Consider the following 25,129-nt stretch of genomic DNA (forward strand, 5'->3'; position numbering starts at 1 on the left):
GAGATTAATGTCCCTAAGAGGAAGAGAGACCAGAGCTTCTTCTCTCTCTACCATGTGAAGACATAAGAAGAAGGTGGCCATCTGCAAGCCAGAAAGGGGGCCCTCATCAGGAGCTGAATCCACCAGGCCCTTGATCTTGGACTGCTTGGCCTCCAGAAACAAATGTCTGTCACTGAAGCCACAAAGTCTATGGTATTTTGTTAGAGTAGCCCAAGCTGCCTAATATGAGCACACACGAAACATTTGCCAAGATGGACCCCATCCTGGGCGAGAGAGGAATTCAAAACGTACAAAGTGGATGTCATCGATGAAAATGTATCCATCCATCCGTAAGGCATGGGAAAAACCATCAGAAACTATTTTTTTGAAACTTTGGGAACTAACCAAAAGTTTGCAAGAAGCAGAAAAATGCTTAACCAAGAAAAAAAATGACTGAATCTTGATAAGAACAGAGAGTTTATATCATTTTAACTTACTTTAGTCTCAACTCCTCCTCCGGAGCTCAGCAGTGGCCTTGAAGAAACAGCCCACGTTCCCAGTACAGATCAAGGTCCAAGGCAGAAGAAGAATGGACTTGACTCACAGAGAACCACGGTTGTTTGTTTTGACCAGTCTTGTGTATCCCTTGAAGATAGGCCCCAAATACTTGCGTTTATCAAGTCAAATTTGGAGCTCCCCCAGTGCTGAGCCAACTTCCCAGTGGGTGGAATTTGTCCATAACATTTACAGGGAAACGTATCAGTCACAGCCGCTCAGGACAATGGCCGGCAGTTCAACAGGTGATCAACTAAGCAAAAGCTTGGTAGGAAAAGAAAGATGCTTTGGGGAATCAAGACTCTGAAAAGTTCCAAAATATTCCTGGGACTCTAAAGGTCATACATCAGCCCACGCCTTGTGTATGCTCAAGAATGACTTGAAAAGGCCCTACGCGTTCACCTCTGACCGACCTTCAGGCTCTGGGCAGGCAGGAAATAAAGGTGAAGACAGAGCTGTAAACTGCCAGGCTGAAAGTTGGAAGCGTTCCAAACACACATAGAGAGTCCACTTGGCAATGACTGGGGTATTTTTTTGGTTCCAGGCATGCAGGCTCTGGAAAAGTCACTTACCACCCAAACTCAACAAGCACAATCAGCAGGAACAATGAAACCTGCGGAGAGCAAAAGCATCGTTTATAGAGTTGCCACGGCATAATATGTGAAATGTCTGCTTTTCACAAAAACTACAAGCCATGAAAGAAACAGTCAAGTATGGCTTGTTCACAGGAGGGAAAAGCAACTAAGAGACACTGTCCCAAAGGAAGCACACGTTGTGGACTTAGTGGACAAAGACTTTAAAAAAACCATTTTTTTAATGTTTATTTATTTTTGCAAGGCAGAGCATAAGCAGGAAAGGGGTAGAGAAAGAGGGAGACACAGGATCCGAAGCAGGCTCCAGGCTCCGAGCCGTCAGCACAGAGCTCTATGCGGGCCTCGAACCCACGAACTGTGGAATCATAACCCAAGCTGAAATTGGACGCTCAACCAACTGAGCCACTCAGGCTCCCAGTAGACAAAGACTTTAAATCAACTGTCTCAAATATGCTCTGAAAGCTAAAAACAAACAAACAAAAACAAAACAAAACAAAAAAAATAAAAAACATAGACCAAGAATCAAAGGAAATCATGAGAACACTATCATTATATTTCTAAGAGAAAGAAATTGTAAACAGAACCAAATAGAAATTCTGGCTTTAAAGAGCACAAATACTAAACTACTAAAATAAAAAAATTCACTAGAGCAGCTCAAACTTGAAGAGGAAAAAGAAAGACAATCTACAAAATGGAAGAAAATATTTATATATCACATATCTGATAAGGGTCTAGTATGCAGAATATATGAAGAACTCTTACAACTCAATAACAAAAGACCAAAAATAATATTGTTAAAGGAGCAAATGACTTTAGTAGGTATTTCTTCAAGGAAGGTATACAAATAACCAGTAAGCACAAGAGCAAATGCTTGACATCATCAGTCGTTAAGGAAACACAAATCAAACCACAGTGAAAGACCACCTTACACCCATGAGAATGTCTATAATTTTTTTAATGAGGGGCACCTGGGTCACTCAGTCAGTTAAGCGTCTGACTCTTGATTTCGGCTCAGGTCCTGATCTTACAGTTCACGAGATCAAGCCCTGCGTCAGGCTCTGTGCTGACAGCATGAAGGCTGCTTGGGATTCTCTCTCTCTCTCTGTCTCTCTCTCTCTCTCTGTCTCTCTCTCTCTCTCTCTGTCTCTCTCTCTCTGCCTCTCCCTCGCTCGTGCACTCCCTCTCTCAAAAATAAATAAACGTTTAAGAAATGAAAACAACACATATTGGGAGGATGTGAAGAAATTGTACACTCATGCATCATCTCTCGTGGGAATGAGAAATGATGCATTTATTTTGAAAACAGTGTAATGGTTTCTCAATAGTGTTAAACATAGTTACCATATGGCCCAGCAATTCCACTCCTGGTTATACCCAAGAGCAATGAAAATATATGTCCCCACAAAAAAAAATTAATGAATGTTCAGGGAAGCACTGTTCCCAATAGCAGCCAAATGGTGGAAACAGCCCAAATGCCCATCAACTGATGAATGGATAGATAAAATGTAGTATATTCATACAATGAAATATTATTTGACAATAAAAAGGAAGAGGTACCGTTGTAGCATGCTACAACATGAATGAACCTTGAACACATTATTTTACTTGAAAGAAGCCAGACTAAAAAGGCCACACATTATGTGATTCCATCCATACAGCCTCTGGCCATCGCTTGGGATGTACCAATTTGCGTCCATTGGTGACAACCACCCATGACTCCTAGACCGGTTTGCACCAAAGGGATTTCCTCCTTCCACCTAAAGGCAGAAGAACATCACAGAACCCTTGTGTTTTAACCAAGGTGCTCTTTGCATACAAGAACCAGAATGGCATCTAAACATCCAAGCAGAGAAATCTGACGGAAAGTCACAGAATACAAAGGCAGTAACTACGGCAGACTTAATACCCAGAACCCAGCCTGTAGATCCCTCAGGAACGAGAGCATCTGCCTTCTCCCTTTACTCTCCTTGTTTTCACTCTCTTTCCAGGGATGTGTGGCTCATCCCTCCTCCCTGAAAATCTGCCCATCCTTCCTTTGATCTGCAGACGAGTTTCTGTTGTATCGACATTCACATGGCACAAGATGGTGGCCTCCACATGGTCGTGTCCACTCCCTTGTTTACATAACCTGAATTCCTGGGAGATGGGCTATTTATTCCTCTGTGGAACAGATTTCCAACCCAGGTCCACAAAGCTGTGGCCACAACAGTGGGATCGTACAGCACAACGTGGCTGCAGGAGCCTACCCTGTCTGTGTGTATGTGGGGGTGGGGAGGAGGTCCTCAGAGAAAGGGGTCTGGATTTTGTAGGCTAGGGCTAGATATTGTTGGTTTGTGATGAGTGCGTGGATGAATGCACTCAACACTGGGCTTGGAAATGACATTCTGAGAAGCTTAGGTTGTGTTCTCTAGTCACCTATCCCTCAGGGTGAGGGGAGGGCTCCCCAGATCTTAAGCAAAGGAGTGATGTCTAGCCCTAGACCCTAGTGGGTCTAATTCATTAGACCCACTTTGAAATGGGTCTTTTTCCTTCTGATAGGTCAGGAGTACAGATGGGCAAAGGATAGATCTTAGACTCTGTGTGTATGTGTGTGTGTTTACGATGTTATCATGGAGACCCCCGACATATTTTTTTCATGGCAAATTGGCTTCAAAGCTAAAATTCATAAATGATTAACCATCATTGTCATCATCCTCATCATTATTCAGTATAGTTGATCTACAATCAACTAAACATGTTTAAATCACACAGTTTGATAAATTTTGACATATGAAAACTACAATCAAGATAGAACTACAGTCAAGACAGTGAACGTGTCCATACCTTCTGTCACAGTGGACTCATGACTCACTTGCGTTTCCTGGAGCTTTATGTCAGCAGAATCATTTAGTGGACACACTAGTTCACATAAATCGAACCATAGCGCACACACTTTTTTTGTCTGGCTTCCCTTACTTATCATAATTCTTTTCAGACCCTTCCTTGTTGTTGCATGTACGAAGCATTCCCTTCCCCGTCAATTGCTGAGTTGATTGTATTCTGTTATATGGATGCTCTCTTAATCACTCTGTAAACAGAGATTTTCCGACTTCATGGGAATACAATAAAAGTTTCCATCAATTACCCACAACAGTGTGTGGCAGGATCAATCTTAACCAAGTGTGGAATAAGCACTTCACTCAAGTTGCTAAAAATCAGCAGAGCTGTTAAGGTTGTTTTTACGCAAATGATTAACAAAGAATATGGATTGCAACAATTTCAAGGCAGTCTTATAACCACATTTCTGGGAGTGCTCAGTTGGCTGAGCGTCTGACTCTTGAGTTTTGGCTCAGGTCATGACCCCACGGTCATGGGCTCAAGCCCAGCGTTGGGCTCCATGCTGAGCATAGAGCCTGCTTAAGACTCTCTCTCTCCCTCTGCCCCTCCTCTCTCTCTCTCTCTCTCTCTCTCTCTCTCTCTCTCTCTCTCTCTATATATATATATATATATATATATATATATATATATATATATAAATATAATAAAACTTAGGGGCCCCTGGGTGGCTCAGTTGGTTAAGCCTCTGACTTCGGTTCAGGTCATGATCTCTCAGTTTGTGAGTTCGAGCCCCACATCAGGCTCTGTGCCCACAGCTCAGAGCCTAGATCCTGCTTCAGATTCCGTGTCTCCCTCTGTGCTCAGAGCCTGGAGCCTGCTTCTGATTCTGTCTGTCTGTCTGTCTCTTTCTCTCTTGCTCTCTCTCTCTTTCAAAAATAATAAACATGAAAAAAATTAAAATTAAATTAAAAACATTTTAAATGACCATGTTTCTGCAACCAGGCACGAGGCAGTCTGCAATGGCTCTGAGGCCCCAGGGGGTGGAAGGGAATCAGCAGGGAGGCAGGGGGAGTCCGGATCCTCAGTTCTAGCCCAGCCGTGTGACCCAGGAAAAATCACTTCCCATCTCTGAGCCTCACTTTTCTTATTCCTAAAATAGGGAAACTGAATAGTGGTGTCTCAGCCTTAGCATTCGGAGAACCTAGCTCGACAGTGTCAGCTCGACAGCCGTCTTCCCCCGGCTCTTGGGTCTCGGGCAGATCAAACCCACCGCCACGATGAGCCACTCTTGTCCATTTAACTGGAACTCAAAGAGCCGAGGAGGGGGTGGCTTTTCTCCACTTAGTGTCCGACCCGCCCCAGGTTTCTTCTTTCAATAGCCCCGCCCTGCCTCATGCTACTTATGTGGCTGGGGGTCGTCCTGGTCACGGAAAGCAGGCAGGGCCCTCTCCTGGAGCATCTGAGAGCAACACCACTTCTGGCGGCACCTGCGTTCAGCTCCTTCTGCAAACTCCGCTTCCGATCTCCTCTCTCTCCCTCTCTCTCTCTCTCTCCCCCTCTCTCTCTGGTGTCTGCAGAGCTCCCTCCCCTCCTGTGCTCTCCTGACACTTAGCAGACAGGCAGGGACCAGGGCGCGCGGAGGAGACAATTCAAGGAAGGGACGCTGGCACGGGCCCTGGAGGCAGGACTGTTGGGGGCATCTGTGAGGCAGTATCGCCATGGCGGAGAGGAGGGGGACAGGAGCCTTAGCGCCTCAGTGCCTTCCTAGCACACCCACGACCCCGTGTCATGCTCACACAGCACTCACTCCTACCTCAGCATCGTACCCCGGGCTACCTCCCCAGTCGGAAGCCACCTCCTTCCCGTCCACCCCGACCTCCACCCATTTCACAGAGAGGGAAACTGATGTCCACGGGCACTCGAGTGATCTCCCCCAGATGGGAAAGGGGTCTGGGCATGAGAGAGAGGGGACAGGGAGACTCCCAGCCGCAGGGAGCAGGAGAAGCTCGCTCTTCCTGTGACCTGCCCTTTCTGCCGCGCCCCAGGCACGGCTTCCACGGACGGCGGGGAAGGCAGACAAGTTCAGTTTCTCTTCTTGTTGTGAGTCGTGATCAAACAGTACAGAAAAAGGAAATAAGCGAAGGATATTTAGAGGGAGGAAATGCCCTTGGGCTTTTATCTAAAAATTTTCGTTCACATCAACTTGCTTTTTTTTTTTTTCTTTTTTTAACTTTTGATGCATTTAATGCAATCCTAGCTGCAAAGGAGAGGGAGAGGACAGAAACGCTGAATGACTGGCTTTTTGGTCTGGTACCCAAAAAAGGGCTGACGCTGGTTGTATCTGCAGCGGGAATCAGTTCATCCAATGGGGGCGGAAGGTACTCTTTACTTCACGCTGTTCCCTAGCGGTCGAAATTTTTCCATGAGCCTGTGTTGCTGTTATGACGAAAGAGAGACCCGTTTCTTCCTCTCCACCTTATCCCCACTTGTTCGGGAGCAAGCGGGTTCTATCTTGCCTGCAGTCCTAAGGCTTTCGTAACTTGTCACAGGAGAGCGACCACTACTCACAGAGCATTTGCTGTATGGGAAGCAGAGTGCTGAATTCTCTAAACATCTTCCTTACTGCTCCCCATAATTCTTTTTTTAATTAATTAATTTATTTTGAGAGAGACAGTGCATGTGGGAAGGGCACCAAGAGAGGGAGGGAGAGAGAGAATCCCAAGCAGGCTCCACACCACCAGCACGGAGCCCAACGGGGGACTCGAACTCACGAACTGTGGGATCAGGACCTGAGCCAAAACCAAGAGTCGGACGCTTCACCGGCCGTGCCCCCCAGGTGCCCCTGCTCACCATAATTCTAAAGGCACGTACTACCACCCTCTTCTTACGGGCGAGGAAACTGAGTCTTCGATGGAGGAACTTGTTGAAGCTCACAGAGTTCATCCTAAGCCGGAGAGCCAGGATTGGAACCCAGCGGCCCCCTAGGTGGAACCCCCACACCCTTCTCTGCCGCCAGTTACCTTCTTCCACCAGGTCTGATCACATCACTCCTTTGCTTAAGATCTGGGGAGCCCTCCCCTCACCCTGAGGGATAGGTGACTGGAGAACACAACCTAAGCTTCTCAGAATGTCATTTCCAAGCCCAGTGTTGAGTGCATTCATCCACGCACTCATCACAAACCAACAAATAACAGCAAGCCCTAACACGGGCTTTGAAGCAATTTGACACACGTCTCCCCAAACCCCTGCGCACAGGCAGGGGAGCTAACAGGTCCTCCAGCCTGTCAAGGGGCAGGACATTCCTTCCTCGTTCTCACGGTGCTCTGTGCCTCCCCTCCTCGTTTCAAGCACGCCAAGTTTCTCCACTCCTCTCTGCTCTGCATGGCTGTCGCTTCTGACAGGTATGCCCTTCGCCCTGCCTGGCAAACGCCTACAAATCCTTCGTGGTTTCTGTTGCTCCAATGAGCCCCCTTCCCTTGGGTTCTCTTGACGCCCCGATCCATTTTCCCACCATTGGGGCACGGACTGCATCACACTGGATGCATTTCCTGGCCCGATTGTCTCTCTCAGCAGACTGTGACCTGTTGTAGGACAGAGATTATGAGTCGTGAGCATGACCTTAGTGAGGAAGCTGGCCTGGACTAGTGAGGGATGGAATGGAGGAAGGAAGACAGGGCTAACGGCAAAGCTGTGTCTACTGCTTCCAGGATTCATGCAACACCGAACCGGTACATATCCAGGAGGAGAATAGTACTAGGGGCAAAAATAAATGGTAAGCAAGACAGAAATGGGAACATGTGTAGTGTGTGTGTGTGTGTGTGTGTGTGTGTTTGTGTGTGTGGAGGGAGAGAGAGGGGAGGGAGTACATACCTCTACTGTGTGTGTGTGTATAATGTGCATATGTAATGCATATATGTCCGTGCATACATGTATATGAGTCTGTGTGTGTATGTGTATATTCATATGGGGTGTGTTGTATGTGTGCAAATGCATGCCTATGGACATATAATAGTGGGCGGACCTATGGTCTGTGTATGGCCATACACATAGTGTGTATATGCACATGCAGTTATTAGATGTTGTGTGTGTGTTTCAGAATGCAATGAGAGCAGAGATTTGGAGAGTGCGGTAGAAGCTGGCACGAAGGACATTCGTCGCAGGCAGAACAGATACTTTCCAACAAGAAGAGCATCACCTGGGGGCTTGCCTCCCAGCTGAGAAAAGTGTGGGCCCCCTGAAGGAAGCTAGAGAATTAGGAAGGAAAGCAGTTTGGAGAAACCTTACTAAAATCATTCTAAGAAGAGGCGGGTTAGCAAAAACAAATACCCTTTGAAAAGAAAAAAAATGCTGGAAAGATGAAAACCCAAGAGGAAGAAGTCACTAGATTTGATCATTGGGAAGGGAGCAGGGAGCCGGGTGTGGACGCTTCTGGAAGAGGTGGGGGCTGCATGACTCAGAGGTAAGGAAGTAGAACCAGACAAACACAGACTTCTGTCTCTTTCCAAGTCTTTTAGCCTTGAAAGGAGGACAAGAGAATCAGCTTCCAGGGAAAGGCGGGATCAAAACCTGGGCTTGCTTGATTTGGTCCCCCGTGCGGTGGGAGAGCTCAGGTGTGTGGACGGGAGATCCCTGTCCCCGCGCGGCCGTCTCAGTGCTCACATCGTGAAGCGTCCCCGGCAGCAAACCAACGGTCCGTGACCTCCAGCCCTCCTACCCCTGCACACGCAGGGATAACCCAGAAGCCCCGTGAGGCAGGCTCTGTGATGATCCACATTTCACGGATGAGGAAGCCAAGGCAAAGACAGGTCAAGTGATCTGTCCACCATCACTCAGCTAGTGAGTCCCGGAGTCAAGCCTCCCTCAGGGTAGTCTTGCTGCCCTGTGTGTGCTCTTGCTGATACATGGTGGGGGGGGAGGGGGGTACAGAAAACAGAGCCCTTGACTCGGGTCCAGTTTAGGCTGGCCTCGCCCACTCTCCCTGGCTTTGAATCCAGGGATGTCCAAGCAAAGCAGGGGGCCAGGCGGGGGAATTTTGCTCGAGAGGCGGTGGCCGAGGAGGAATAGCAGAGAGAGACCCTCTGGTGGTGTTGCAGGGTTTCTGTCTCCCCGGGAGCCGTGGAGAGCACCACAGGCATCAGAAGAGCAGAGTTCAACAGGCTCTAGCTCCTCGTGCTTTATAATCGGGCGTACGTCGCTTCCCCTGTGGGGAACCAGTTCTCCATGGAGGTACCAGTTCTCCATCCCCGATACGGGGTGGGAGTAATCACGATAATCACAGCAACCGTCCTATCTCCCTCGGAGTGTAAGGAACCAGTGGGGAGATGCGCGAAAAGGCCATGCAGATGTGAAAGACTTCACTAGGATTATTATCATTAGGCTCTCAAACTATCTGAAAACCTGCTCATCCTCTCTGCTCCCCTACTTCACCTTCCAATGCATTAAAACATCAGTTTAGGGAAAGTGTTTCTAAACCCAAATAACTTCTGTGGGTACAAGTTTCCCCAAGATGCAACATTCCCTTATACGGTGAGGCGACACGAGACGTTTAAAAAATCCTCTGAGTGAGCTGTGATACACTGTCCTGATCCAAGATGCGCAGGCAGTTCGGGGGCGACCCCACTTTCATATATCAATATAATCTTTGAGACCCGGCATGGACCTTCTGCTGCGGACAGAGGAGGAGGTAGCTTTGGTGAAGAAACCAAAAGAGCGCACGTATCGGGAGTGGGGTGGAAATCAGCAGAACATCCGGGCATTCTGATTACATCTTGCCAAAGATTGGGAGAGCCTGAACCTACTTCTCGGGAGGTCTCATCCGGCAGGCTATGGATACCGGGTCTTGAGAAGAACGTTTCACTTTTAAAGGAGACAGCTTGGCTCATACATAATGAGCCTAGAACTACATACAAAGTTGCCACTCTTTAGACCTTTCTGTCTAAATTGCCTTGGTGTTTTATTTTACCCTACTTAACTCTGTTCCAAAGATAACATGAAACCAATTCGGGTAGTGATGGGTAACAGGTGTGTGGCCAGTAACAGGGACATTTACTGTCACTGTGATCTCAGGTAATCTGTGAGAACATCTGGAACGCCATCTCCCTTTACAGTTGAGGAACCAGGGACCTGGGGCCAAATTCCCCTTTTTCTCTCTTTGAGAAAGGGATATGCAATCTGCATGCAGGTCTTTACTTAAGGAAAGGGAGTATGCAAAAATCCCCAATTTCAGACGCTATGTGTGTGATGGCCATTTACACCAGATGGCTTCCTGAAGAGGAGGGCTTCTCAGAATCTCTTTCTGTATCTTTGCACCCTTCTAATGCACACACCTCACTCACTAGTTTTGCAAAGCAAGGCACACCCGCCCAGCACCACTCTCCTCCAAATAATCAAATGGTCGAACAGCGTTAATCTCTCTAAAACTTTAGAAGGTAATTCTTTGATTTGCTTCTTATGTGGAAATCAGCTGAAAAACTGAAAAGCATCCAGAACAATAGTGCCCCCCCCACGCTGTGAAGTTACTAGAGCAAAACAGACTAACTGACCCCTTCTCCCCACTGTCTCTCCTACAATCCCCCCAAAATACCCTCCACCGGATTCCTCTCGTTCTATGGCTGATGCAGACTCTGAAGGACACCTCCTGCCCCAGCCCTTCTTCCAATTTTAGTATTTATCAGTCAAAATGCCAGAAAAAAACAGCATCCAGTACTTGTTTGATTTAGGTGGGGTTTTTTTTTTTTCACTTTTAAAGCACAAATAACATTTCATTCAATATAAATATACAGTTATATGAAAAAATTGGGGAAAGTACAATAACTGTGATCACTGCCCAGCAGGAGTATGTTTCACTGTTCACATTTTCCATAAAAATATGTTCTTTTAGCCTATTTCTGTGACACTTTGAAAAATAAGAAAGTCCTTGTCCTACAAACAAACGTTTTAGAGATGATTTAAATACACCAGTGACAGACATATATCATATATACATATCCAGGAATCAACGGCACTTTAGTGAGCTAGAATTAGACTCCGAGTACAATCCTCAACACGCAAAAACGATATAAATTACTTGGTCAGACTGTGAAAATACGTCAGATTTTACCCACAAATCTCCATCAGGTAATAAATTACTTACAAAAACAGAACAACACAAAGGCTCGGGTGTGTCTGTCCTGATTCGAGGGCGAAGCGCCCAGCAGTCCCGGGTGCGAGGGGCACCCACCCCGCCGCGCCGGCCGGGGGGCGCGCGCCTCACTTGGCGTGCGGGGACCGGAAGGTCCCCAGCAGCTTGTCCCAGTGCGTGAAGTAGGGGGCGAAGTTGCAGTTGAACTGCGAGTGGTGCAGGTCGTGGTGCTCCACGCCGCCGTAGCAGCCGAAGGGCACGAGTCTGTGCGTGGACCAGGGGAAGTCGTAGCCCGAGTGGTCCTCCACCGACAGCCAGATGTTGAGCACGTGGAAAACCAGCACGGTGAGCGGGTGGCACTCGAGCAGCGTGACGTTCAGCAGGTGGAAGAAGCCCAGGGAAAACAGCTCCCAGACGCTCATGTACTGCGTGGCCAGCGCGAACGACGCCGCGTTCTGGTGGTGCACCTTGTGGAACGTGCGGTACAGCCAGGGCACCCGGTGGTGCAGCACGTGCCACGCGAAGAACTCGGCGTCGAAGAGCAGCAGGCAGCAGCCGACATGGCGCGCCAGCTGCAGCAGCTCGGGGGCTTCGGGGGGCACGGGGGCCGGGCCGCGGGCCCAGTCCAGCAGCGTCACGGGGAACACGAACACGGCGTGCTGGTAGAGGGTCTGCGCCAGGCAGGGCAGCAGCTGCCGCGCCGACGGCGCGAAGTCCGGGTGGATCTTGTAGCGCCGCAGCGCGGGCACCCAGGGGCACAGCGCGTCCAGCAGCACGAAGGGCAGGCAGCAGCCCAGGTAGGTGCAGATGGAGAAGACGGCCGGGAAGAAGGGCGACTGCAGGAGCGCCTCCCGGGCCCGCAGGCCGTCCCAGAGCGGCTGCAGGAACAGCGGGCCGGGGCTACACAGGACGCGGAGCTCGTCGGACGCGTTGCGGCCGCTCATGGCGAGGCCGTGCCCGGCAGCTGCGACGGCTCGCGCCGCCCGCCGCCTTTTCTCGGCGGCCGCGGCCCCGCCCCCGGTGACGTCAGCCGCCCTCGCGCCCGCCCTCGCGCCCGCTCTCCCCGCCGCGCCGGGCCCTCCGCAGAAAGAGCTGCGCCGAGCCGCGCTTTAGCGGCCCGGACGCGCGTCTCCCGCCGCTCGGCCCCCTTACGTGCGCCGTGCGCAGTGCTCCCGAGTAACTTTTCGCATGCGTGCACGTTTATGTTCCGATTTTTTTTTTCAACTGACCAACAATTTACACACCGTACCACTTAATTCCTCCGTGTCGTCGTGACCCCCGGACGAGATAAGGACTATTTCCGTCACCACGATAAAGAGCGCCTTTGCAATCAGTGCAGAATTATCTGCATTTTTTAAATGCATACATAGAATTGCGTCTGCGTGCTTTCATCAAGAGGCGAAGTATCATTGTATCTTTAAAAAGAAAAAAAAAAAACGTTTTAAAGCGACGTAGCTTCTGTATGTCGGGTCCTTTCCGTCTGCACGCCTCCCGTGGGTCTAACGCGCCGCGAAGCAGCAGAGTAACCTGTCGCTGGGAACCGCGGAGTCCCCGGGCGCGCGCAGCGGCCACCAGCGCAAGAAGTCAGGGCGCCCTGCGGGCGGGACCAGAACCTCCCCGGTCCCAGAGTCTCCGAGATAGGGGCTCTCCCCCACGCTGGCCGCAAGCTCCCGACCCCACTGCGCGCGGACTCCCGGCGGCGGATAGTTTCACCGCGGCGCGCGCGGGGCTCAGACCCGCGACCCGGACGGGGAGGCGCGGCGACAGCGCAGGGGACGCGGCTGTTAGATTTCCATTTTTAAAAAGAGGGATGGTGGGGGGTTGGGGTGTTAACCTCCAGGGCGTGCCCAGATCTGGCTAAAAAGCCGCTAGGTGTCGCCGCGGGATGGAGGTGGGAAAGCAGCGAACCACCCGCGTTGCTGACTCTTGCGCGCACCTGACTCCGCGGGAGGCTGTGCGGGCAGCGGATGAGGCCGCACCTGCCCTGTCCTCTCGGCGGTCTCCGCGCCTCCAACCCGCCGCTCGACCTCAACCCGCGCTCCGCGGACCGGCCCGGGCGCCCAGAGGCCGGCCCCACCCCCGCGGCTGTCGGCGGGCCACCGGGTGGGCAGGCCGGGGACGGAGCGGGAGGGGGTCGGCACCCGGAGAGCTCTGGGGCCACCCCGGGACCTGCGTAGGAGACGCCTTGCCCGGGGTGGCCGGCGCGCGACACAAGAGACCCCTAGAGGACAGAAGTTCGGGACCAACACTTTGAAGGCGGGACCACTCCTAACTAATGCTAGCTTTGCCTCTTCTAGGGTCCATGAGGTTGGGACCGGCTCTTCCCTCCCCAAGTTTTACATTTTTTTCTTTTTCTTTTTTTCTTTCTTTCTTTCTCTTTCTTTCCTTTCTTTCCTTTCCTTTCTTTCCTTTCCTTTCTTTCTTTCTTTCCTTTCTTTCCTTTCCTTTCTTTCTTTCCTTTCCTTCTTTCTTTCCTTTCTTTCCTTTCTTTTCTTTCTCTTTCTCTTTCTCTCTTTCTTTCTCTTTCTCTTTCTCTTTCTCTTTCTCTCTCTCTCTTCCTTCCTTCCTTTCTTTCTTCCTTTCTTTCTCTCTTTCATTTACTTACTTGGAGAGAAAGAAAAAATCCCAAACAGTGTGAATCCACGGGAAAACAGGAAAAATCCACACCACCAGTGTAGAGCCCCATGCGGGACTCAAACTCACAAAGTGGGAGATCCTGACTGTAGCAGAATCAAGAGTCAGACACTTAACCCACTGAGCCACCCCAGAGCCCCCAAAGCTTTGCATTTTCTTTTTCTTTTTTCCAGTATATGAAATTTATTGTCAAATTGGTTTCCATACAACACCCAGTGCTCATCCCAAAAGGTGCCCTCCTCAATGCCCATCACCCACCCTCCCCATCAACCCTGTTTGTTCTCAGTTTTTAACAGTCTCTTATGCTTTGGCTCTCTCCCACTCTAACCTCTTTTTTTTTTTCCTTCCCCTCCCCCATGGGTTTCTGTTAAGTTTCTCAGGATCCACCTAAGAGTGAAACCATATGGTATCTGTCTTTCTCTGTATGGCTTATTTCACTTAGCATCACACTCTCCAGTTCCATCCACGTTGCTACAAAGGGCCCTATTTCATTCTTTCTCATTGCCACGTAGTACTCCATTGTGTATATACACCACATCTTCTTTATCCACTCATCAGTTGATGGACATTTAGGCTCTTTCCATCATTTGGCTATTGTTGAGAGGGCTGCTATCAACATTAAAGCTTTGCATTTTCTTTTCTTTTTTTTTTTTTTTTTAATTTTTTTTTTCAACGTTTTTTATTTTATTTTTGGGACAGAGAGAGACAGAGCATGAACGGGGGAGGGGCAGAGAGAGAGGGAGACACAGAATCGGAAACAGGCTCCAGGCTCCGAGCCATCAGCCCAGAGCCTGATGCGGGGCTCGAACTCACGGACCGCGAGATCGTGACCTGGCTGAAGTCGGACGCTTAACCGACTGCGCCACCCAGGCGCCCCAAAGCTTTGCATTTTCTAATCCACACCCTCCACCCATCCCTATCCACCCCACTCCCCACCCCCGCCCCGCCAAAGGAAAATAATAGTAGCCATCTCATGAGGTTATTTGAAGCATTAAAATGGGAAAACAACCATAATATAATGTCTGCCAGACATTAGCTAAGTGTTTCACTTGAAGTGACTTCATCCAGTCCTTAGAAGGGCTGGGCTCCCCATGCCGCCAGGAAGAATCATGCTACAACCATCCCAGCCTTACAGAAGCAAAAGCAAGAGTGCCCGCCACACCGCGGACACAGTAAGACACTTGATATTTTAAATTTGTACGCCACACTTCACCTGAAGAGGAACTGAGGAAGTTTACAATTAAATTCACAAAAAACCACATAAAGAGAAATGAGAGACAGAAAGCCATATATTAGGAGGAATCAGCACAACAGAAACACAGATAAATGTATCGACCTAGAAATACAGCAATATGTAGGATGTGTGCATACATACATGATACAGAATAAGCCAATTCGTAATATATATGTTAATATCTAATCACGTATTGGATATTATGCACACACCCTATAATGAGCTAATTCATAATCCACAACCTCCGAAGTGGTGTATGTCCCTGCACTGTCACAGACGGAACACATATTCCCTAGACGGCCCATTCTCTGCGGCATCCAGCCATACTGCGTGCAGCTTTTATTTTTTTTAACATTTACTTATTTTTGAGAGAGAGCGCTAGTGGGGAAGGGCCAGAAAGGAGAGAAAATGCAGCTTTTATTTTCTTTTAACGTTTACTTATTTTTGAGAGAGAGCGCTAGTGGGGAAGGGCCAGAAAGGAGAGAAAATGCAGCTTTTATTTTCTTTTAACGTTTACTTATTTCTGAGAGACAGCGCTAGTGGGGAAGGGCCAGAAAGAAGGAGAGAAGAGATCCGAAGCAGGCTCCACACAGTGAGCAGAGCCGGACATGGGACTCGAAGTCAGGAACCATGAGATCATGACCTGAGCCGCAATCAGGAGTGTGCCACTCAACCCACTGAGCCACCCAGGGGCCCTGCAGCCTTTTTTCTTTAAAACTTCTATGTGCCACAAGAATATTATGATATTCTGCTTGTGTGTTGATGAGACAAAGGTTCAGAAACAGCTCTGAGCTTCATGATCGCCAGTGCACAACGAAAGAGGCAGATTTTCTAACTGCTTGGAGAGCTAGATGGTATCAGAGATGGGTACCTTGCAGGCCCCCGGCCCCCTGCTGGGGAGTTCCTTGCACATTAACAACCTGTGGGTTCTATCCAGGCTTCTCTTCAAACTTCCCCTCCTCCAATGCTATTTCTAATTCACCTTGAGGGCAACCCAGGGACTTCCTTCTTTCCCATTCCTGGTAGACGTGGCCTGCCCTTGAACTTTGTATGGCTCAAGCAGCACCTGGGGGGGTGGGGGGGGGAGAGGAAGGGCTTGATCTCCTTCCCTCTTGGACCCCTCAGTGCTCCAAAGGTACCATCAGGGCTCACTCTCTCAGACTTATGAACGAATTGTGTTCAGAGGTAAAGTATCACTCAGATTTGCCTTCGAAAGAAATTAAGTCAACCTTCAAATTTCCATCCAGAACATGCTGTCCTCTGCCTGTGATTTTGGCTATCATGCTTGGATGCTTTGGGTGCTCTCGTGGATTTTTTTGAAGTGGGTGGCATCGACAGATTGGGACTTAGCTATTTTAAATTGGATTTAGCTATTAGATTGCCGTCAGGACTGCCTCCTTTGAGCCCCGGGACCAACCGGCCCATTCTTTGCCTTCTTTGGTTTTTCTGTCCTCTATTACTAAGCCTGTTAGAATAGTCTCCAAGGGCTGGTTGCGTAAAGCCCTGTGCAGCAAGACCCAGAGGCCGCGGCTTCCCCCTGCTTGGCCCAGACTCTCCCCTTCTTGCTCACAGCACTTTGAAAAATAGCCACTGTCTTGTCTGCCTTTCCGGCCCATCAGCTGCCCAGGACAGAAGTTTTTGTCCCATATACAAATGCAACCATCTCAGGAAAAGGAGTCAGTTAAAATCTCATCACTGTTCACTCAATGTCATATGGAGGGTGCTGGAAAAAAGTTAGCACATTATGGGCGACCAAAACCAGCATCACTTACTGGACCCGAATAGAATCAAACACTAATTAGTTTGGACTAAAGCAGCATCATTTCTCACACTGGCAAATGTGTGCCTTTGAACACTTCATTTGCACAAAATACACTGAACGGCTTGCTAGGCGAATAGATCTTTTTAGGGCACAGATTCTATCTTTTAGGATTTTTTCCCACAATGCCAAGCATTGTACCTTACACATAGTGTTCAAGATGTATTTGTGGATTCAGTGCTCGTTTTTAAAGCTCTAAATCAAGGCTTAAAAATAGAATTTTTTTTTTTCTAGAGCGCTGGTTGGTGTGGTTTAGGGTAACCTATGTACTGAGAGAGGTTTAACTGATTTCTGGCGGTATTAGGACTTTGGCCATACTATTTCTTGCGCTTCTCCAGCTGATTTGGAGTTCCTGTATATCATTTTTATGTTGGCAACATCTTTCTGACAGCGTTAGAGGATAGGATTCCTTTCTTCTCCAGCTACCCCAGAGATCAGATCACTTTCACCAGACTGCAACAATCAAGTCTGTGCATATTTAATCACAGTCTCGAAGTTATTCAGCACCAAAAGACTTTGGATACTGCCCCCACTCTCCACAAATACAACATGTAGTTGGCAAAATTTATTACCAATGACATCATCTTTTTCTATGTGACCTTTATGATTTTTTTCTTTCCCAAATTAGGGTAAGATGTTCTTTGCTCTAGCTAACCAAACCAAATATTGCCGAATATCAGAGATAAGAACGGTGTTACAACAGCCGTAACATGTAAGACTCATAGAGAGTAGAGTAATCCCAAAGATTAAAATGTAATTTACTCGTTGTAAAAATGAAGGCTTGGGGCACCTGGGTGGCTCATTCCGTTAAGCATCTGACTTCAGCTCAGGTCATGATCTCATGGTTCATGGTTCGAGCCCCCACATCGGGCTCTGTGCGGATGGCTCAGAACCTAGAGCCTGCTTTGGATTCTGTGTCTCCCTCTCTCTCTCTGCCCTTCCCCAATGCATGCTGTTTCTCTCTCAAAAAAATGAGTAAACATTTAAAAAAATTCTTAAATGAAGGCTTCTTCTCAGAAAAGTCAGGACTAGTTAGAGTTGAATAGAAAGTCACAGCCAGGGGCACCTGGGTGGCTCAGTTGGTTAAGCGTCCGATTTCATTTTATGTCATGATCTCACGGTTTGTGGGTTCGAGCCCCGTGTCGGGCTCTGTGATGACAGCTCAGAGCCTGGAGCCTGCTTCGAATTCTGTGTCTCCCTCTCTCTCTGCCCCTCCCCGACTCATGCTGTCTCTGTCTTTCAAAAATGAATGAACATTAGAAAAAAAAATTTTAATAAAAAAATTTAAAAAAAGAAAGTCCTAGCCAAAGTGAGAGCAGAACCGTGAGTCAGTTTCAAGGTCGTCCTACAGAAGGACTTTGGTGTTGGGGCCGCATTTATAGTGAAGTTTACAAAAACCGCAGAGAACATTACTTAACCACCCCAAAACAGTAGACGATGCTGCTGAAGAATATGGGAGATGTTAGATCCCCCAAGAGACTCCCTGACACCCTATTTCACACTGAGGCTGCTGCATATTTAGTTTTAAACACTTTATGTTTTGTTTTTATCCATCCACATAAGTGTGTGCTTCTACTGAGATTTTCAGAATGCTCATCAACCCCTTTAAATACATAAAGCATAGGGGTGCCTGGGTGGCTCAGTCAGTTAAGCGTCCGACTTCAGTTCAGGTCATGATCTCACAGCTCATGAGTTCAAGCCCCATGTCAGGCTGTATGCTGACAACTCAGAGTGTGGAGCCTGTTTCAAATTCTATTTCTCCCTCTGCCTGCCCCTCCTCTGCTCACGCTCTCTCATAAATGAATAAATATTAAAAAATAAAATATGTTAAGCATATAAAATCATCTCCATGAAAAGTCGTAAGAATTAAGCCCTGTGAGGGGCGCCTGGGTGACTCAGTCGGTTAAGCGGCCGACTTCGGCTCAGGTCATGATCTCGCGGTCCGTGAGTTCGAGCCCCACGTCGGGCTCTGTGCTGACAGCTCAGAGCCTGGAGCCTGTTTCAGATTCTGTGTTTCCCTCTCTCTGACCCTCCCCCGTTCATGCTCTGTCTCTCTCTGTCTCAAAAATAAATAAATGTTAAAAAAAAATTTAAAAATAAATAAATAAATAAACATTAAAAAAAAGAATTAAGCCCTGTGAGAAGGTTTTAAAAATTGGAAGGCATGATGTCAAATGCAAAGTATTTTTCAGTGCTACTAAAACAAATTGGCAGAAAGAGTGTTAGTTGCTTAGTTTGGAATTGAACTCGAAATCTGTACCTAGCACGATATGATACTCAATAAATATCCTTGAATGAATTAGTGACATGCTTTTTCAAAATCAGAATAATTATTGGGGCCCCTGGGTGGCTCAATCGGTTAAGCGTCCGACTCTTGGTTTCAGTTCAGGTCATGATCTCGTGGTTTCATGAGTCTAAGCCCCACATCGGGCTCTGCGCTGACAGTGTGGGGCCTGCTTGGGATTCTCTTTCTCCCTCTCTCTCTGCCCCTGCCCCATTCATGCTGTCTTTGTCACTCTCAAAATTATAAATCAATAAATCAGAATAATTATAATAATTATTGTCACCTAATGTTGCCTTTCAGGGAGGTCACAGTTTGAAAATATCTCCCTCTCTTAAAAACAAAATGAAAAAGGTTACAAATACAGTATATTTTAAATGTTCACATTTAACACATGAACATCTGTAATACAAACACAAAATAACCGTCATTATTTGGAGATAATGTCAATAGTCTAAATTGTGGTCCTTCATAAACGTGAGGTCTAGGTTAAAGCCTTCCCCACCTCCTCTTCCACATCTGAAGTCTGACCCATTGGGCAAAATTTTATCTTTTACCCATTGGGCAAAATTTTATCTTCGGGTCGCATTGGGGCACAGCTATTCTTTGACAACATTTTTCAGTTATTATGAATTAGGCAAGAATTGATCATAATCCTGGATGGAAATGACCCGAGATATGGTTGATCTCACCAGTCCTCAAATTACCAACTGGCCCATGAATCAAAATTCTCTGCCTTTCCCAGGGAAGAGACAGGAGAGAACGCCTGCTTATGGAACGAAAAGGTTTGGAAGCAAAGCCAAGAGTGCCCTCTTGTGGCGAATGAAAAAAATGACTTTGTTCTCCATTGTAGCTTCATTTGGTGGTGGCTTTCCCCGGGGTGACCACAGCATCGTCGAGTTCCAAGCTGGCAGAATATTAACTAGTCTTCTTGCCCTAGAGATCTGTGGACATCCTTGTGTCCTTCTCAAAAGAATATATTTGTCAAACCGACTTGAAAAGGAGAGTCAGAACTCCTACGAACTTGTTACAGGACGTCTTGAGACACAAGCTCGTACCTTGCACTGCACTCAGCCAAAGATAAAGCAAGACTGTTTCGTGCAACAGTAGAATAAAACAATGATGAAACATTAATCCAGCCAGGGCTATAAGGACACAAAGGGCCTAGGCACCAGTGTCAGGAACAAGAGGCCAGTAACAAAGGCAAATGTGCAAGGTGACAGGACTGTGTCAGGAACAGCTAGGCAACATCTCCACCTCTGGACTGTCCCACACACCCAAGAAAAGTCCCACAGAGAAAAGTCTGGAAAGAGGGGAAGAGAAACACATGCCAGTAAGAGGCGGACTCTGTAGAATGCACCAACCCCCCTTCCCCCACCTCGTCCCCCTAACCCCCCACCCCCCCCCCACCCCCACCCCCCACCCCCGCTCATCTGTATCACCTGGTGTGTGAAAGCCTTGCTCATCTCAAGGGACTCTACTGGAACCCCCAGGGCAGAGCCAGGTCACCTATGGCACTGAAGCCATTCCTGCTCCAGTAAGCTCTCTCCCACTGGAAAACAACAAACAAAACACTTATCCACTGTCCCTTTCTTTCCAGCCCTACCCAAGAATCTTGGTTGGCCACACCAGTTTGCCTTGGTCAAAGGACAGAGAAGGGGTTTGGGGGGGGGGGGGGGGGGACATAAAGCTAGCCAGCCAGCAGAGTGGTATCCTCCTGTGCATGTATAGCCTTTGCACCCAGTACAATCTCTTTTCTTTTCTGTTTTAAAGTGCACTTATTTTGAGAGAGAGAGAGAGAGAGAGAGAGAGAGCGCGCGCGCGCGCGCGCGCGCGCTAGCATGGGGGAGGGGCAGAAAGAGAGAATCCCAAGCAGGCACGGGGCTTGAACGCACGAACCATGAGATCACAGCCTGAGCCGAAGTTGGACGTCTGGTGCCCCAAATCTGACTCTTTTCTGTGGGTGCCATGGGAAAACACAGATTCCACTCCAGTCCTTCGACCCTCTCAGACGTTACTTGTGCATCTAAATTCATTTGACTGACTGGCAAAGTATCGTTTTTCACACAATAAATCCACGTGGATTTATTGACTCACCATATTCCAGGGTTTGTGTTCGATTCTGGATACATAGAAACAAGTAAGACAGATCTGCCCTCAAGCTCACAGAGTAGTGGGAGAACTCGCCTTAGGACCCCCCCCCCCCCCCCCGACAAATCTATGTTTTAGGGACCCTATAGCATGACTCGTCTCTGCCGGCTTCAGCTGCTTCTTTTGCTCGAGGAGGGCGCTGGATGGACAGTCCTTGAACCCCTTGAACCCCTGGTCCCACTGCAGCCGGCGCCCAGGTCTCTCCTTAGTTTCCACTCAGTTTCACTCAGTGAACCCTGTGAGATCAGGTTGACAGCCAGCGTTTCCAAACTATGCCCCGCCCTCCCTTAGGTTTGAGACTGCTCCCTCCTCACCACGGTGAGGGATCAAAGGTTGAAGGGCAGGGTCAGTGAAGCTTACTCAGAGTAAGGAGGAGGGGAGAAGATGAGGAAGAAAAGCGTCAGTCCCTCCAGAAGAGAAAGGGAAGTACAGGATGGCCATTAAGTAAAGGAGAAAACACACATATACACACACAATCCCTCAGGCCTACGAGGCTACTCAGTTTTATTGAAAAGTTCAAGGCTTTTTAAGTGTTACAAAGTAGTAGGATGCTGTCTGCATCTATCAGTGAACACCAAATCTCCTTTATTACTGCAGCTGAAGAAGCTGTGTCAGAAGAACACGTCAACTGTCATTCCATCCATCTGTCAGTATCGCAAGGGAACGGCGCAATGCGGAAAGCGGGTGAATACGGGTGTCCTGAACCAGGCACGGAAATTAGAATTAAAACTATGGACGCACAGAAAACTAGAAAACAGAGACTCCCTGAGCTCTGATCTCAAAACAATCACACTCCTGTTTCTCTTGTGGGAAAATGAGTTAGGATGCTCCCCCCCCCCCCCCCCCCGGGCAGCCTCTGGGCTCCTGCGTCTGGTCATCGGCGCTGATGCGACAGCTGGCCAAGAGAATACAGTAATTTCACGGAAGAGAGCGGTATTGCCTCTACACAGCACTCTTGTTCTCAAACGAGTGGAGGGATCGCCTGCCACACAATTACGAACTCGGGAAGACATTTGGTTACAGGTATGAGTCTTCAAGCTATTTAAAATACAGGAGTCAGTCTTTTTTTAATGAGTGCCATCTATTGTCTGTAGACTCCGGCAAACAATGCTGCTTGGTCTGAGCAATTTAAACATTTTTAGATTCGATAACATTCACCATAGAATCTTCACACCTGGCACCACAGGGTCATCGCGGGATTTGACTTTGCACCTGCTGCATGAGGACATAAGAATATGGCATTCGGCTCCCTAATGACCACAAAGCCACCGGACTGAAGAGCCCTTTAAGGCAAAGAGACGAGAACCAGATACTTCACACACTGAGCTTTTTCAAATCAGCGTCAGGTTATCTGCCAACAAACCACCCGGCTTCAAAACTCCGACACACCCACGGTGTGTCCTGTGTGAAGGCAAAAAAAGCAGTATTTGTATGTTTCAAATTGTAAGGCTCTACACAACGGTTAGGATCTTTCATGAATCAGTGGGATTTTGAAAAAAACTTAAGAAGGCTAAGGTAGGTTAGAGGCACTAGCCTCAAATACACCATGACTGGACAAAAAAAGCAAAAAAAAAACAAAAAAAAAAAAAAAAAAGGGAAAATAAGACACGATTGGACCCGAACACCTTCAATGGCATAATCTGATTGCACACAAAAATATAAAAATCCTGGGAAAGACAGACAACTATTTTAGAGAAATTAAGCAAACGCGTTTTAACCTGTCCGATCCCCGGCGTGATGGTGAACTTGGCCGGCGCGGCTCACAGGTGTTTCAACATCAGCTTCACCAAGTCGTCATACAGCTGCCAGGGGGCGTCCAAGCCCCAGATGAAGTCCAGATGCTCCCAATCGGGGATGAGCTTGTTGTACACCAAGTTGGGGATCTGGAGCAACAATATGTTGATGTCGTTGACGTCCGCCAGCGAGTCGTGACCCCCGCTCCAGACGGCGGTGGGCACAAGCATGTCTCTCACGTTGTAAAGGGGAGGGTAAGTCTAGGATAAAAGCAACCGGAGGCTTCGTTTCAATTCACAAAACACACACAGTCGACGTGATCCTCCTTAAATCCTGGTGAGATTTACCAGCGAGGATCACGTGGTGAAAAGCGGTCTCCGTTTGCTCAAGTTACCGTGACCACAATGAGAAGAAACCTGAGCCGCAGTGACAGAATCCTAACTATGGTACCTGCCGGCGGTCGGGCTGTTACCGCGCGCCGGGTACCCTAACAAGTGTTAAGTTCCCTCGCGAAGGCGCTGAGCTCCCGGGGAGTGGATGTGAAAAGCGCGGGAGCCAGGTGGTGGGGCACTGGCTTTGGGGTCGTACCCCCACGCATGTAACACGTGCCACGGGGCCTCCGTAGGCCCGTTTCCTCGCCTTCCATAATAACAACCAGCACACCCGTCACACGGATGTCGTAGGAAACAACGAAACAAGACAAGCATGGGCAAAGTGCCTCAGGCTGCAGAGCATGTAGCACTCAAACCACAGTCCGTTTCTTTGTGTATCTTGGCCATGTAATGTGGCTGAGGCCCGCCAGCGACCAGGTGACAGGCCGAGGCTAGTCTGACTCTGAAGTCTGTGCTCCTGGCCACTGTGACTGATGTGTGACGGTGATGGGGACAGAGCCAGGGAGCACCGAGCCCACCAGAGCCCTGTGACTCAGGTGGCTTCCCCGGTGAGCTTTCAGAGCCCAGTTCATTAATTCTAAAGACTTTTGAAGCCTTTACCTGATTGTAATGGAAATAATTCTTGGCGTGGCTTCCCCAGTCAAAGGCTTGAAACTTATGGTATTTAACAACCTAAAAAAGAAGATAAAAGGGGGAAAAAAGTTGAGTGACACAGAAGTTCAAGAAAGGCTCCCAGGCTGCAGGAGTTAACTACATCCTCGGAAGTCCATTTTACATCGTCTGCAGTTTTATTCTTGATTTCCAAACTGTGATTTCAAACAAAATGGCATCAGGGGCGCCTGGGTGGCTTCAGTCAGTTGAGCGTCCAACTTCAACTCAGGTCACGATCTCGCAGTTCATGAGTTCCAGCCCCGCGTCGGGCTCTGGGCTGACAGCTCGGAGCCTGGAGCCCGCTTCGGATTCTGTGTCTCCCTCTCTCTCTGCCCCTCCCCCATTTGCACTCTGTCTCTCTCTCAAAAATAAACACACAAAAAAATTTGAAAAAACAAAATGGCATTCGCAGTGTAACGGAGTTGTGTGGTGACTGATGGCGGCCACGTGGGCAGAAAGCACAGCACAACGTGACTTGTCAAATCACTGTGTCGTGCACCTGAAACCAGTGCAACACTGTGTGTCATCTGTACTCCGAGAATCTAAGTGACAAAGTTACGTTATTCTGATCGGAATAGAGCTACCGTCCGACCCAATAAAGCAGCTTCGCACACATGCCGCGAAGGACACTGAGCTGACAACTGTACTTGTTAGATAAGCTTCGTGATGGCTTTTTACTGAGATTTGAAGCCTAAACTTTTTCAAAGAGTTAACACTCTTATTTGGGAAAGAAATACGTATTGCATACAATATATGGATTAATGCTAATAGGTGGATTCATATGGATGTGGAATAATATATTCAGATTAGTATGTAAAAATATTGATTATGCATGAACATACCTCTGTGGGATAATATAAACGCTATATTATACTTATATTTTAAAAAAATTTAATGTTTATTTTAGAGAGAGACAGAGAGACAGAGCATGAGCAGAGGAGGGGCAGGGAGAGAGGGAGACACAGAATCTGAAGCAGGCTCCAGGCTCTGAACTATGAGAATAGAGCCCCACACGGGGCTCAAACTCAAGAGCCGTGAGATCGTGACCTGAGCTGAAGTCAGTTGCCCAATCAACTGAGCCACCCAGGTGCCCCTGTATTATCCTTATATTAATCTATGAGTTAATATATTTATTTATAATCCCCATGTTTTCTAGCTATCCACTCCAC

General features: G+C 48.1%; 2 protein-coding genes across 6 annotated transcripts in view; both read right to left on the reverse strand.

Moving 5' to 3' along the window:
• Nucleotides 1-10,544: 10,544 nt before the first annotated feature.
• On the reverse strand, nucleotides 10,545-12,021 carry CH25H (cholesterol 25-hydroxylase). The gene has a single exon (XM_042907527.1). It carries the CDS (start codon nucleotides 12,006-12,008, stop codon nucleotides 11,193-11,195), a length of 816 nt encoding a protein of 271 aa, XP_042763461.1. The 5' UTR covers nucleotides 12,009-12,021; the 3' UTR covers nucleotides 10,545-11,192.
• Nucleotides 12,022-12,394: 373 nt separating this feature from the next.
• LIPA (lipase A, lysosomal acid type) overlaps nucleotides 12,395-25,129 on the reverse strand; it is a 51,160-nt gene continuing 38,425 nt past the window's right edge. For 3 of the 5 annotated variants that reach the window (XM_042907522.1, XM_042907521.1, XM_042907523.1), the window contains exons 9-10: nucleotides 23,910-23,981; nucleotides 21,664-23,177 (exon numbers count right to left, since the gene is read on the reverse strand). In XM_042907522.1, coding sequence (XP_042763456.1) covers nucleotides 22,944-23,177; nucleotides 23,910-23,981 — 306 coding nt within the window. In that variant the 3' untranslated portion in view covers nucleotides 21,664-22,943. Of the gene's footprint in view, nucleotides 12,480-21,663; nucleotides 23,178-23,909; nucleotides 23,982-25,129 lie in introns of those variants that run through there. The other 2 variants (XM_042907526.1, XM_042907524.1) reach the window with 2 other exon arrangements.

The sequence above is a fragment of the Panthera leo genome, chromosome D2 (genome assembly GCF_018350215.1).
Source record: "Panthera leo isolate Ple1 chromosome D2, P.leo_Ple1_pat1.1, whole genome shotgun sequence".
NCBI lineage: Eukaryota > Metazoa > Chordata > Mammalia > Carnivora > Felidae > Panthera > Panthera leo.